We start from the raw sequence: 14930 nt of genomic DNA on the forward strand, positions 1-14930 counted from the left end.
AACAATGCGCGCCGGCTATCGCAAGAGTTTCATGCGCCGCTCTCGCGGGTATCTATGGAGCTCAAGGTTACGGAGAAAGAACGAGAGGAAAACTGCGCGATGATTATTCCGATGCGATTTACTATGCGTGTAAGTACGTAAAATTTCCGTGTCGGACGTTCTTGTCTTTTCACGACGTGTGATTCGCGCGAACAGCCAAGTTATATACACCCGAACCGCCGATAATTTTGCCTGTAGTTGCAGGTTTTAACGTTTCATTGGTCAAGAATTTCATTGAATCTCCACATGCGATGCAAAAACAGGTGTGGCGTTGTTTCTATACTCTGTTCTCGTCGTTTCACCAAGTTAATATAGGGCCCAGTTACCTGTTTATTAGTTACAAAAAACCATAAATTGTATACAAAAACTACATTTGATTTTACTATTACTCATTTAAATGGTTCATAAATGAAACGATAGTTTATAAAAATTCTTAAACAAAAATAAAACAGCTTGTTTATAGATAACTATATTCTTGCCGAGAGGAAAAATTTAGGAGATGCAACCAATGACATTTACAAGTGTGGACGAAAACTCTACTTGGACTACGCGAATCAAATGGAATACATTGAAAAACATTGAAAAGAAAAAGGCCAAACATTTATAGATGAACTTCCAAGTGGAGGGTAGTTGTCTCTCCATTAAAATCGGGTTCGCAATTTAAAACGTTCCAACGTGTATATACAATTGTAAACAATTAACTTGCGTGGGTTGGGCAATTTACATAGAGATATCCTCCCTCCGTTGGCAAGCGTGCGAGACAGGCTGTACAAGTGAAAAATCGCGCTACTATTATGTGCGTGTGTATAGAGACGACGAGAAGAAAAAACCTGCTTAGCTTCCTTGTCACGTACTTCATTCCTCGGGATATCCCGCGTTATATAGATGTATACGCGTCCTAAACACAATTAAACGGCCATGTCGTCCACCCCCTGTCCCTGTACTATACACGTTCACGCTGTGTGTGTACGTGGTCATTTTTTTCCCCTTTTTCGCCTCTCCATTTGTAGCTGTATACATGAGAGAGGGCCAATCTATCCGTTGACTTATCCATTATTCATCGCCACGAGCACGCAGACTCAGTGATATATAAATAATTGCGTTGGGTATGCTCCTCCTCATGAAAAAAAAAAAAAATCCGTTATACGCTCCGACTATGTACAATATGCGGAAGCGCCCGTACTTACAATCCTTTTACCGCCCGTTTAATTGGTTCGAGAGAGCGAGAGATTAAGCCGCGCTGCTTTACGATTTGCCTTTTGGTATAACCGTTAGGTAATTTAATAATGTATACAAAGTTCGAAGGACCCCTCCATCGCCAAGTATTTGTTGGGTTTCGAATTTTCCCTCCCTCGACATTGAAATCCACTTAAGGGCCGCGCCGTGTGGAAAATAATTACACGTTAAAAAGGGATCGAGTTCATTATTCATTAATGGACGGGAACCCGAAACTTTTGCTGCTCGTGACATTGTTGTAGAGAGAGAGAGAGAGGGATGACAAATGATTATTAAAAAACCCCCTCGGGACGTTTTATCATAGAATAGAGAGCCATTAGGGTGTTTTCGATCAAGTATAAAAATATAGACAATTTGTAGGGAGAGAAGGAAGTTTGAGTTTGACAAAGTTCCTCCGGAGAACATAAGGGATGAACGGACGAGCTCTCGAGGATGCATGTATATTATGTACACCGCTGTAATTAGAAAGTGTTTTATCGACGGGTTGGCTCAACTTTAACGGTATCGCGCGGCCCCAGGAGTATATAATTATGTACACAACGGACGAGAACGAATAAACCCATCTTCGGCCAACTTTCTCTGTATTCCTCGTATACATGTGCTTTATTATTGTACGTGATTCGACGAGGAAATGATAGGAAAAAATAAATCGTGACAACACTGGACTCAATAGTTTGAGTCACGCTCTTTGTTGCAAAACTCGAGAAAACACTTGCCCCAACCCATATAAATTCACGTAAAACAAAAAAAAAAAAAAATCGCTTCCGCGTGCATATATTATGAACCGATACGGGTGGAGTATTTTCTTTAAACGCAACGCTCACGTGACGGGTTTGACAGGCAAGTTTTACGATGGAAAGTCGCGAGAGTTTGACGAGTAAGCAAATTCATCCGCGCGAACGAGTACGTACGCGCGACCCCATACTTATATACTCCAAAGTTCGCTGTGCATCTCCGGAGAATCCAGAAGGTGGATCAGCGTGAATAATGAATGTCCCGGAGGCGGAATATATATATATATATATGCCAGTGGCTCGTTTGAGAAAACTTAACAATTAATTAACTAAATTTACCCACCACCACCACCACCGATCGATTAGTCAACGGCACGGAAACGAGTACTTATCATACGCCGTCTTGGCTGCGGCACGTAAATGTTTCGTCCTCGTAATATGTCCTCCTGTGTATATATATGTGTGTGCGCTAAATCGTATCTCGTGTTTGCACAGCTGCTCTCGCTCGACCGCAGTATAACTTGAGTTAGTTTTCTTGGAAATGTGTGAATCTCCATGGAGTGTCTACATCCGAGTCGAGCCGATATAATCCCACCCAACGTATCGTTCATTAATAAATACTAGGGGTAATGGGTACAGTTGTTGACCCCCTGATAGTGATTGACCGCCACATGCATTTTTTAAATGGAGCCTTTATATATAGATATACAAATTATTGTACAGGGGTCAATCACTACCTTAAGGTGTCAATAACTGTACCGTTTACCCCTATATACTTACTCTCGTGCAAGTGATTAAAATACGAGATTTTATTGTTTGCCGAGGCGCGTCTGTGTATGTGTTGTGGGCAGGGAGATCATACGATTGTTGGTTAATTATAATTTGACGGCGCACTCGGCTGTGATATAAAGCTACGCACGTAATATGCAAAAGCACGAAATTATGGGATGTATTCGCGGAGCGAAAAAAAAAAAAAAAAAAAAAAAAAAGTAATACGTTTCGTCTGTTGGTTGGACGCACACAAAGTGATACGGCGGCAACGGAGCAGATGCATATATGATTGTGTTGTACATATATATATTTTATACACATATAAATGGATCCAATGGCACCAAAATATGGTATAAATAGTAAAAGGGAACGTATTTGTATGAAGGGAAGAAGAGTAGAAAAGCCAATCAAAGTGTGTGGGAGAAAGAGAAAGGAAATTTGTGGGAAACCTTGAGCGCGCAATAAGTGAGTTGTAATATTTGAACGTGTAGCACGCTCACGTGGCCACACGCACGTTACACTGCGCGTATTATCGGACGTTTGAGAAATCGAATCGGTGCCAGCTATCCGGGATATTTCTGGTGTTTTTTTTTTTTTTTTTTTTTTTTTCCCAACTCTTATCAAAGGGTAGGTGGATATATATGAGGAAATCCATAAAAAACATAGATGAATTGTATAGATATAATTTTAACATGTCAATCACAGAAAAAAAGGTGTCACCATCCCTGAAACCCGTGTTCAAACTTTTTTCCTCACAGTACATGATGATATTACGAGTAAAATGAGCCCTATCTCGAAGGGTGTGCCTCAAAATATTTTTCGTTTTAAATTAAAATGGGGTCCAAAAACGGGCCATTTTTATGTGAATTTCCTCATATACATATGTACACACAAAAATTATCAAAGCAGAAAAAGCAGACAGACGGTACAATAATATCGCGCAGCTTCTCTCTTCACACCTCGTACCATATACGCCCATTGCCCCTCCCTAATATGCCCGAGCTGATAAATTCGTACACATATATGTACACGTATAGGTATACAGTATCATCGCCACCGCCTCTCCTCCTTTCGATCGGTAATTAAGCATAACTCGTCTCGCTGTGTGTGTATGCCCAAACGATTACGTGAACAGGGCGTGTATTATATATATACCGAGAGATAACTATGCCGAGAAAAACCTTGGGCTCTCTCTCTCTCTGTCTACGAGTGATGTTGTTGTTTTTCTCTCTCTCTCTCTCTTTTTTTTGCGTTGCAGCTTTTTGCGCCGTAATAATATACATACATACGCGTACGTACACTCATACGCTGAATCGCGAATTCTTTCGACGTGCCGTGTATATATAGTAGCACGGCCGTATGTAACAGCAACGGTTTACGTAATGAAAAATTTCCCGAGATATTTCCCAGAGTTGATATCGATGCACCTGCTACGCGAAGATTTCTTTTTCTCCTTTTTTTTCCATCCTCCGTATTGAAAATGTATATAACGAGCTGTATTGTTTTCTCATGTTTCTCCCTTCCCGCTCACCCCTTCGCCTTTTTTTTTTTTTTTTTTTTTTTTTTTTTTTTTTTTTTTTCTCGAACGCACTTTGCAAGTACATCTATACGAGTATGTACCTTCCCGCGTACCCCGCGTAATTTTACAAAATACACCTTTATGTGTAATACGTACACTTTGGTAGGTATGTGTATTTCGCGAGCGATCAGATGTCGGTATTCTTCGGTAATGAGGTAACGACAATGGTCCTTTGTCGCTTGAGGCAAAATCGACGTGTATTATTACCAAGCCATTGTGTATATAATGTAGCCGATCGATTATACAATTATTTCAACAATAATTAAATTGAACTCGCGTTTAATTGAAGCTTTTTGATTGTCGTTGTAGCGTTTATTGTGTGTATAGAATTGAAAAAAAAAAAAAAAAAAAAAAAAAACAGAATCACGTCCACACTACAACGACTTATTTGTTCTCCGAACAACAGTGATGCAGACCCCGTTTAATAACTTTTCTCCCCTTACAAAGCGTGTCCCAAACTCGTTTGATTTGTCGGCTGTAATATATACATACATATATATGATATATTTCAAGCTCCAAGAAAAAAACGTCCCAATGTCCACTCGAGCGTCGAATCGACAGCGAGAGAGAAAAGTGCTTGACGAGCACCGTACCAGTGTACATATCGATTAGTCTCGCGTACAGAGAGAGAGAGAGAGAGAGATTTACGACGATAGCCATCGTGTGTTGTATACGTATAATACGTATATGTATGGAAGCGCGATAAAGACGAGTCGTTAATCTTAAGGGAGATGGTGTGTATGATGGACGAGAGTATAGAAAAGCTGGACGTGCTCTTTGTCTACCAGTGTTTTACAAGAGTTTATCGCGTTACATATATACATCAGCTGTGCGTGCATTGTTATCTGCATATACGGTATATAACGTTACCAATGTATGACGCGCGCGAGTCTATATATGTTTATGACTCTCCCCTTTGGATTCCGACTCTCGTTGTGCCCTCGTCTATATTTTATTCGTATACGAGATTGCCGAATGAGGCGGTACTTGATTTCCTGCGTATGGAAAGGATTGGCTCGAAAAATCTCACATCCGCCCGTATTGTACCTAATCTTACTTTGCTTTTTCATTCGAGTGTCAAGAAAAAAAAAAAAAAATTAAAATTGCACTTCTGAATATATTAGCATCGTGGATTTATGATCAAAGCCCAACGTTTGGTTATCTTGCACGTGGGTAATCCGATGGATAATTAGATCAATGTTACGATTACGTTTATTGTATGTACATCGTGTAATAATACAAGCAACGTTGTGTACCGTCCGATTTTACAAGATAATTTATAATTCAGTGAATACGTAATTTTCGTTATACCAAGTAAAGAAGGGGATGCTTTGTTTTTTTTTTTTTTTTTTTTTTTTTTTTTTTGATAAAAGTTCTGGAGACGAAAGAAAAATGAAGCAATGAACTTACGAAAGAACCGCGACTCTTGTGTACTTACTCTCGACAAGCGATAAAACGCAGGAAAGCTCGAAATTTGCATTGCACGTGTGTATAGGTTTATGTACATGTACTGTACACGTGCTCTCCTTGTTCCGTAACCGAAGGCGTGTGCGCGTGTTATTCAATCCACTTTATCCGTACCAAGACGCGCAAAAAGACGCGTGTCCGTGAAAGAATACCGTGTAAGCGACCACTAGCCGCAAGTCTTGGTTAACAGTAATGACAGCAATATCCTACCTCCCTTTGCATCAATTTGAATTTCTCCCCTTTTTTTTTTCCTTTAGTTGCTAAGTATAGAATATATTATGTGTACGTTGTTCCCATTTACCATATATATTTCGTTTCGATAAAACGACCCAATGTTGCTCTCTTCCTCCTTATTTTGACGCTTCGATTACGTGGTGCAATTGTGCAATGGACATTTTGGCTTTTCAAGTCTCGGTTTGCCGATACTTTTCAGAGTATTGCTATTTTCGTATCGCCTGTTTTTCTTTTCTTTTACACATTCTCGGTGTACGGGCAGGTGCGACGCTGTTCTTTTCCGCTGTAATTTTATCTTATTTTTACCTGTACAGGATAACTCCAATTACTTTCTACTCTCCGTTCAAGTGGAGTGTAGCTGAATTAACGATCTTATCAGTGCCCGGTAATATAATTACATTATCTCGCAACTACAGCGATACAAGAGCAATACATTTATATAAAGAAAAAAGTTGTGACTTGCGATTTTCTGGAAAAAAACAAAAAAAAGATGTACAAAACTTATAAAAGTATAATAAAATTGATTAACGCGCGTAACGATGGATCAGGGGCGGATTACGAGAGCTCACCGAAGCGATAGATTGATTTACGGCAACTGTTGCGTGAGCTTTTTTTTTCTCTCTCTCTCTCTCTCTCTCTCTCTCTTCATCAAAGTGTCAGAGAGAGAGAAAGCATGAAAAATCTACATATACTACACGTGACGGCTCAAATACTCGTTCGGTCCGATGATCGAATTTCTCGGAGATGAGATTTTTTAATTTTTCAAAATTGGATGTACATCGATCATGTAACATTGGAGCGTGCGATCAAATTGCGGATATTAAAATAAGTTTATCGAATTTGCGATTATTCGATTGGCATTATTAACATTTTCATCTCCGTCGAACGTTTTTATCATCTGAAGTGGATAAAATTTTTTACCGCAAAGTTAAAAAAAAAACAAATCAACATTTGTCATCACTGCACTGTCAATATTTGTTCATATGCAACTCCACCAAACGTTTTCATTACCTAAAGTGGATACAAATTGATTTTACAAAGTTTAAAAAAAAAATAAATAAAATAAATAAATAAATAAATAAACGAAAATTGTACGAGTTTCTAAAAATAGATTTACAATTAGTTTTCCGACGAACCACATGAGCACCCTTGTATAGATGACGGTAAGCCACACACGTGCTGTATAAATTGTAGAAAATACAGCTATGAAAATCGTGTGGATACAGGTATAATCACAGGTTTGTATGACCATAATTTTAATGCCAATAAAATAATTTCGACAACCTATTACTCCCAATATACCCTTGTGTATATCCCACCGAAGAGACAAATACACGGGAAAAGTCGGAAAAATAAAACATAGGTGCGTATAGGTCCGATCCTCCTCGAGCTTGAGTTTCCTCACCCTCCCGATGAAAAATACATCAAGAGCGCGCGCGAAGGGGGAGCGAGAAAAAGGGAATGAGAGATAAGGGTGGGCGAGTGAGAGGAGAAAGTCACTCCTCGCGCGACGAGAGGGGAGCTCCCGAACTTTGACATGTGTGCAAGAGTGTGTGTGTGTACACAAGGTATAGGTGTAGGTGGTGTACTGCAAGCGCGGGACATATCAGTTGCGCCCCGCGACGCTCGCCGAGCGCACGCACTTTCCCCGATACTACACGCGCTCGGTCTGACTCTACGTTGAGACTCACTACTGCGGCTCTGTGTTTCGCCTCCTTGTGCAGCTGATGGTTGTTCTTAAGGCCATTGGTTTACGTACTACCTACAGCCCCTTTGTTTCTTCGAGCGCCACGTTTTCTAATTTCACTGCGTGAGTAGTGCCTTTTCTCTCTCTCTCTCTATCATTTTATCGAGATTTCCCTCCCCCCCTGCCTTTTTCATGTTTTCTTTTTCCTTTTTTTTCGTTTCGGTGCTTTAATTTTTTGTGGATTTGGAGAGGAAGGAAAAACAAAAAACAAAAAAAAATTGGAGAATCCCTATTTTTAGCCACCTTTTTTTTTATCCTCCACCTGAAAAATCAAACGTTTTGATATGTATGCCTTTTGCATTTTTGTGGGTTCATGGCCTACGTGGACACGCACAATACAGAGAAAAACTTTCTTTTTTTTTTTTTTTTTTTTTTACAACACGTTTTGAATGGGTATACTAAAGTGTACTGTGAGGTATTCGAAATCAAATATTCAAATACTTTGACGCTTTGAAATTTTTGTTTCATTCCATAAAAGTTTGGTTTGCGTGAATAATGCATTATGTTGTCTTGACGCGATGTGAAAATCACTTCGAGCCAAGTGCCCCGCGTGGAAAACAAAGTTAAGTATTCAAATTCCACGTGTACTGGTTTGATCGAAAAATAATAATAATAATAAAAAATAAAATAAAATAAAAAAGTTGACGGAACGCGATCAAAAATGCAAACTCGGCGATCGATCGAGAGGAGTATTCATATTTACGGCGTGGGTCAAAATGGCACGAAAATACGAAACGCCAACTCGAGAGATTCGTGGATTGTAGTTACGTGTGAAATGGCACAATTTGGTCACCGGTTACCCGAAATTTAATGAAACCAAGTCTCACTTTCTCCGTGTTTGCCTGATATGCCTCTAATGAAAACCCCTCGTAGCGAGTCATATTCTTCTCCGTCATTACCCGGCTCGTTCCCTATTTCCGTCCACGCGCGTATAACGCGAAAACGTCTTCCGTCTAAAAGTGGCTAGAAGAACGAGAGGAGAGCAAAGAAAGGACGACTGGAAGGTCGTCGGAGGAAACGCCTCCCTACAGGGATGACCGAGCGATAGCGAAAACTGCCATTCTCTCTCTCTCTCTCTTGTGAATGATTGCGCCTCTCTGATTGTTTGCGCCATTAGCTCTCCAGATTTCGGATTGACGTGCGTGACGTTAACAATCGCTTGGTTCTTAATTCCTTTTTTTTTCTTTTCTTTTCGATTAGTTTGTGCAATCGAACAAAAAAATAATTTGGATGGCACGTGGTTTAATGCCATTGTTTCATACAGGTTTCGACACGCTTTGAAACAATTATTTATTTATTTATTTTTTTTTTTTTTTCAACAGTGTATGTAAAAAGTTCTTAGACGTGCTTTGACACTTTTTTTCTCCTAAATTAAATTCCTTTTCGCAAACATGAGATGCATCATTGTTGGGGGACAAAATTTTGCTAAACCACTGTATTATTTGCAAGAAGTGACGAAAAAATAAAAAAATACTTTCTAGATGGTATTTTTAGAAGGACAAAAAAATTGTAACGCAAAAAAGTCATACATTACTTGCGCGTATTACAACGACAGCAAAAAATAAAATTGAAAAATTGCATTGATCGTACCGTGACTTTAATTCGATATTGGGAAATTGAAAAGTCAATCAACCAGGAGCAAATTTCGATTACAGGTACATCGCTCGCAAAAATGGATATTCCTCTGTCTATTGGTAAAAAAAAAAAAAAAAAAAAAAAAAAATTTCTCCAAGGTCGCACAAACGTCAGATTGATACATCCGTGTAATGCATAGTATAAAATCACAAAGGCGCAAGAAGGATCGGGTGATCGTTCTCTGTTTGACGATAACGTAGTAGTCATCAAGTGTTACGTGGTGCCGTAAAAAAAGAGAAAAAAAAAAACCGAGTCACACACACAGCGCCATCGGAAGAAAAAACGCCCAGAAGTCGGGCGGAAGCTCGCTATCAAAACTTTGCTGATAAATCCACCCGTTGGATCTTGTTTGGCCAACCGCAGCCCCAACCCTCGTTGTAACACTTGAGTAAAATGTTTCTTTTCTTCAAGTAAAATAGCACACAGTAAGATTCTCCTCGGATAAATAAACATAAGGGGGAGAATCCACAGGAGCCCCTGTCCCTCTTGAAAATTTCGTGTTCGCCGATTCAAAGTTGGATCATACATAATTCATGGATTGAAAAAAAAAAAAAGCATAAAACGCAAAAATTCACATTTGTACGAGCCTGAGTTGGCCCCGCGTACGAAGTGCGGTACTTATGGGTATAGCAAAGACCGTCTTCCAAAATTCAATACCAAAACACTTTGAAACACGAAAGACCCTTGCCTCCAAGAAGCTGCACCCATACACACACGGGATGGCGCATCCGCACTTGCCCATGCACGGCTTATTATTATTACTCCGACTTAATTAAATTCTCGGCGTAAGTCGTCTCGGATCCGTTTGTTGCACTCGCTCTGGTGTCCGGGTATACGTATATACACACCCACAACTGCATAACTCGCTCGAGGTGTCCATTGAATCCGTGACGATTCAAGCTCTTCATTTTTTTCCCTCCCTCCCGGAATTACTTTTACAGAGGTATAATAACCAGCTTTTTCCAGGTTTCCTAGCACCCGGTACCAATTACGCGATGGACAATAAACGAAGGACTTAATTATACACACCACCCCGGGAATCTTAATCCGCGGGGCTGTTTATACGGGGCGCGAGAGAGAATGGCACAAATGAAAGCCCGGGAAAGTTGATTATTTCCCCTGATGATGATGAGCGCTGCCGCAGATTTCATTTGGCCCGCGTGACGAGGCACTCGGTGCTGCTTTTTTCCTTCCATCCCTACGTATACACATATACGCTTTTCAGCCGGAGTAATCAAAGCTCCTTCGGCTTATGGGGCAAAGGCTGGTAAATAATTGAAATAATCACAGCGCATCGGGGGAGTCGCCACGTGTAGTCGCCAGTCGGCCGATATTCGGTCAGTGATATGTGTGATGTACAATTACACGGAGTTGCTGCGCCACCTGAACATAACCGAGGAGGACTTGGACTACAGTTTGAGCGCCTTCGGGCCCGAATGGAGCCTGACCGGCGGCCCACCATTAGGTAGCAGCGAAAATAATGGTCCCGCGTGCCAGTGCGGGCCCTGCCACTGCGGTGGTCTGGTGCGCCGTGTCGCCGGTGCTTACCGCGCGTACCACGGCTACGTGGCCCTGTTGGTGTGTGGCTTCGGTACCCTGGCCAATCTCCTCAACGTGGCCGTGCTCACGCGCAAGGAGCTCTGGCGGGCCGGGGTCAATCGCATACTCACCGGCCTGGCCGCCTGCGACGTCCTCGTCATGCTCGAGTACATGCTGTTCGCCGTGTACGAGTATCTCGTGCTCCCCGAGCGCAGGCTCTTTCCCTACGGCTGGGCCGTCTTTGTCCTCTTCCACATGCACTTTAGCCAACTGCTGCACACCGTCAGCATCGCCCTCACCCTCGCCCTCGCCGTCTACCGGTACATCGTCGTCAGGTACGTGCTAGTTGTCATCCGTGTACTTGTATACGCCCTTTATTTATTTGTGCTTGAATGAAAAAAGTAGCAACTTCGCGTACAGTAGTACTTTTTTTTTTTCGTTGATCCGCTTGCATAGTAGTTTAATTATTTTTTTTTCTCAAAAAAAGAATCTCGATGCATAACGTATGAAAAATTGTGCAAGAGAAAAAAAAAAAAGAAGAAGAAGAAGAAGAAAAGTCGAATGTATAAAAGTGGACGGGTGAAAATGAAATAATATGTATAACAGGTACCCGCAGTGCAGCCGCAGCTGGTGCAGCCCCGACCGCTACAGATTGGCCCTGCTCGGCAGCATGCTCGTGGCAGTGCTCGCCTGTGCCCCGAGTTACTTCGTTTTCGGGGTACGTGCAAATATAAATGTACATTTGCATGTATCATAACACGCGTCAGTGTGTGTTTTCATCTAGTTTTTCATGTAAATCTCGGCCCCGTGCGGAGGCCAGTGGGAAAAAAAAAAAATTGCCCTCTCGACTTTTTTTCTCTCTCACCAACATCATGTACACGCCTGACGGGTGGTCAAAGAGAAGGAAAAAAAATATGAAACGTGAAAAATCGGTAATTCGCGAACCTGATTATTATGTAGCGATCATGAAAATCGGAAAATTTCAACAAAAAAAAAAAAAAAAAAAAAAAAAAAAAAAAAAAAAAAAAAAAAAAACAATTTCTTTTCCTCTTGAAAAATTTGACCAAATATACCTGTATGACAAACAGAAATTATTGACGCGACAACGAAATGCAGAATAAATAAAAGTTTTTGTGTTACAAATGAAAATAGGCTTTTGAAGTTGTATGGTAAAAAATAAAATAAAATACTTTGGGTGCAGATTCGAGCTCAAAGGGTTTACGAGGGTGGCAGAGTGGAGGTGCTGTACCACGTGGACGCGAGGGGCTCGGGCGGTGGGTCGGACGGCCGGCGACTCCTATACCAGCTAAACTTCTGGCTTCTCGGGGTCCTCGTCAAGCTCCTGCCTTGTCTCGTCCTCACCGTCATCAGTTGGCGACTCATCCAGGCGCTCTATAAGTTAGTATCAAATTCTCTCAGTATACGTATACATATTATGTGTACACAAAGTATAATTGAAAACCCATTTCCAACTGTTTTGATTGCTTTGGCGCAACAAATATACAACCTATATATAATTATGTAGGAGTACTCGACGACTGTCCATTAATTTGCTCCCCCAATATCAGCGCGTAATAGCTCTGGATCTGATATATCCCTCGCAGGGAGAGGGATGATGTTTATTGCTCTCTAGTGTCTTGATTTTGAGATTATTATCTTTATTTTTCTCTCTCTTCTCTTTTCTTTCTTTCTTTGTGTACATTACAATTTATATATACCTACAAGGGCATACGTATGAAAAAAAAAGAGAGAGAGAGAGAATAATAGTGGGTTTAGTAATAATATTGATGATGATTTGCCAAATTATCTGTACAGAATAAACATGAATACGTATATTATATTTCTCTTGTGTCCGCGTAATCTGACTTGGATTGATGATTCGTACGGTATAATTATATGGAGGTAGAGCTATAAATAAAGGTATAAAAGGTATACCTATGGACAAATATAGAGCTACAAACCCACCGAAAGAAAGATGTGTACCATAAATAAAACTCGTACAAAGACCGCAATAAATGCAATAAATCAGCGATATATTGATGTCCAATGTGAGCGAATGAAGGGGACTGGGGAGCAAAAGCGTGAAAAAGAACAAATAAATAAAGTCATGTCACCCGTGTTTCCCGAAGCAGAGCCAAGGCCCGCCGGCAGCTCCTGCAGGTGGCCGGCAGTTCGACGAGCGCATCGGCCGAGCGAACGGAGCGCCGAGCCGATCGCACGACCCGCATGCTCCTCGCTGTACTCCTGCTGTTCCTCATCACCGAGTTCCCGCAGGGGGTCCTCGGTCTCCTGTCCGCTCTCCTCGGCGAGTGCTTCTTCAGGAGCTGCTACCACAGCCTCGGCGAGATCATGGACATACTCGCCCTATTCAACGGCGCCGTCAATTTCGTACTCTACTGCTCCATGTCCCGGCAGTTTCGCACGACCTTCGGACAATTGTTCAAACCGAACGCCATAGCCGCTTGGCAGCCGGCTTGCACCCACCACACGGACATTGTACAGAGCACGTATGTGTGAAACTATCATCCTTTTTTCTTCTAATATTTCATACTTTTAATTGTACCTATATACAAAGTGCGGTGTATTTTATATACTTGTGCATCGAAAATATATTATACATATGTATAACATCACCGTTCCTTTCGCGCAAAGTGTTATATATACAATCCACTTTGAGCGAGTGATCCACCGATACAGGGTTGCGTTGCGCTGCGTCACACTTTTTACCGGAATAAAATTATTTAAAATAATTATGTGTGTATATATATATATATATAAATTTATGACTGCTGCGAGTGTTACGGATAAAAGCTCGGCGATGTGCGTGTATATATCCCCGGGTTGGCGTGCACAAACACCCGAGAAAAATGTATATTAAAGCGAGAGAAAAGCCAACATATAGAGAGATCGTCGGGCTCTTTGTCGTTTGATCCGAGCTGCCAATGTACATAGATATATTATAGGTGGAACACACACGTATATTTGTAGAGAGAGGCGAGCGAATTCCTTCGAGATTAAAGTGCCGTTCCCCGGCGCATCGTAGACTGACGGCATTCATCCTTTGCCACTTTTCCTCCGTCGCATCCTACGCTGGCGTTGGTGCGAAAATAAAATGCACCCCCCGCCTAGAGCCTCTGTCTTCAATTTCCCCATCCACCACCCCCTTCTCGTATGTATACATGTAAGGAAAAGGATAAGGCAAAGGACAACGTAACAAGTTGTGATTTTTTTTTTTTTTTTTTTTTACACATCTCGATCGTCGTGCTGTACACAAAACCAGTATTTCCAGGAGCAAAGAGCTTCTTCTCTCTATTGCTGGCGCGCTTTCATTCGCGCGAGAACGTTTTCATTCTTCTATTATGGATTTTTTTTTTTTTTTTTTTTTTTTTTTTTTTCCTATAGGGAAGCTTTTTGCGACGATCCGTGTGAAGAGGTTCTTTGTTTTTACGGGAGAATGCAAGAGATGATGGAGAACGTCGAGGGGTGACAAGTGAAAGAAATTATTTTTATAACCAACCTCGGGAGTAACGGTCAATCAGCAAAATAACGATGAATTGTTCGGCGACAACGAAAATGACTGATTCTCGTGAGTTGCAAACGGAATACCCATACGTTATAGATAATTCACCGAATTGATACACACAATGTTATGTGCATGCGTGTGTGTATAATCTCCGTTTTTTTAAATAGTATGTACAACTAAGTGTAAGCGTGTGCGATTCGCGTTTTAAGGAGATCCCGAAAGCTCTTGAGCCCGGCTGCGCGAGTCCTCGAACGCGAATCATTGCCATGTACGTATAATTACTTTGAAATGTCATTTAAAATACACACTGTTGCGTCAATGTACTCCGTCAATTGTTTTATTTGTACCAAAGTCATTATATCACACGTTTTTAATCCATCTCCAAGGTGCAGTATACATATATACTGCAAACAACGCTCTACATCC

General features: G+C 41.2%; 1 protein-coding gene across 1 annotated transcript; it reads left to right on the forward strand.

Moving 5' to 3' along the window:
* The first annotated feature begins 10793 nt into the window (after window positions 1-10793).
* LOC106637561 (G protein-coupled receptor dmsr-1) lies at window positions 10794-13721 on the forward strand. Its single transcript, XM_014350378.2, has 4 exons — window positions 10794-11316; window positions 11588-11699; window positions 12183-12379; window positions 13114-13721. The coding sequence occupies exons 1-4, from the start codon at window positions 10796-10798 to the stop codon at window positions 13496-13498; spliced, it is 1215 nt and encodes a 404-aa protein (XP_014205864.2). The 5' UTR covers window positions 10794-10795; the 3' UTR covers window positions 13499-13721.
* The last annotated feature ends 1209 nt before the right edge of the window (window positions 13722-14930 follow it).

The sequence above is a fragment of the Copidosoma floridanum genome, unplaced genomic scaffold (genome assembly GCF_036245765.1).
Source record: "Copidosoma floridanum isolate Cflo_tuat_1 unplaced genomic scaffold, Cflo_Japanese_pri ptg000013l, whole genome shotgun sequence".
Lineage (NCBI taxonomy): Eukaryota > Metazoa > Arthropoda > Insecta > Hymenoptera > Encyrtidae > Copidosoma > Copidosoma floridanum.

Coding starts and splice junctions, on each gene's coding strand:
- LOC106637561 (XM_014350378.2), top strand. CDS start 10,796: ATGTACAATTACACGGAGTTGCTGCGCCACCTGAACATAACCGAGGAG. Junction 11,317..11,587: donor TACCGGTACATCGTCGTCAG/GTACGTGCTAGT, acceptor TATGTATAACAG/GTACCCGCAGTGCAGCCGCA. Junction 12,380..13,113: donor CTCATCCAGGCGCTCTATAA/GTTAGTATCAAA, acceptor TTCCCGAAGCAG/AGCCAAGGCCCGCCGGCAGC.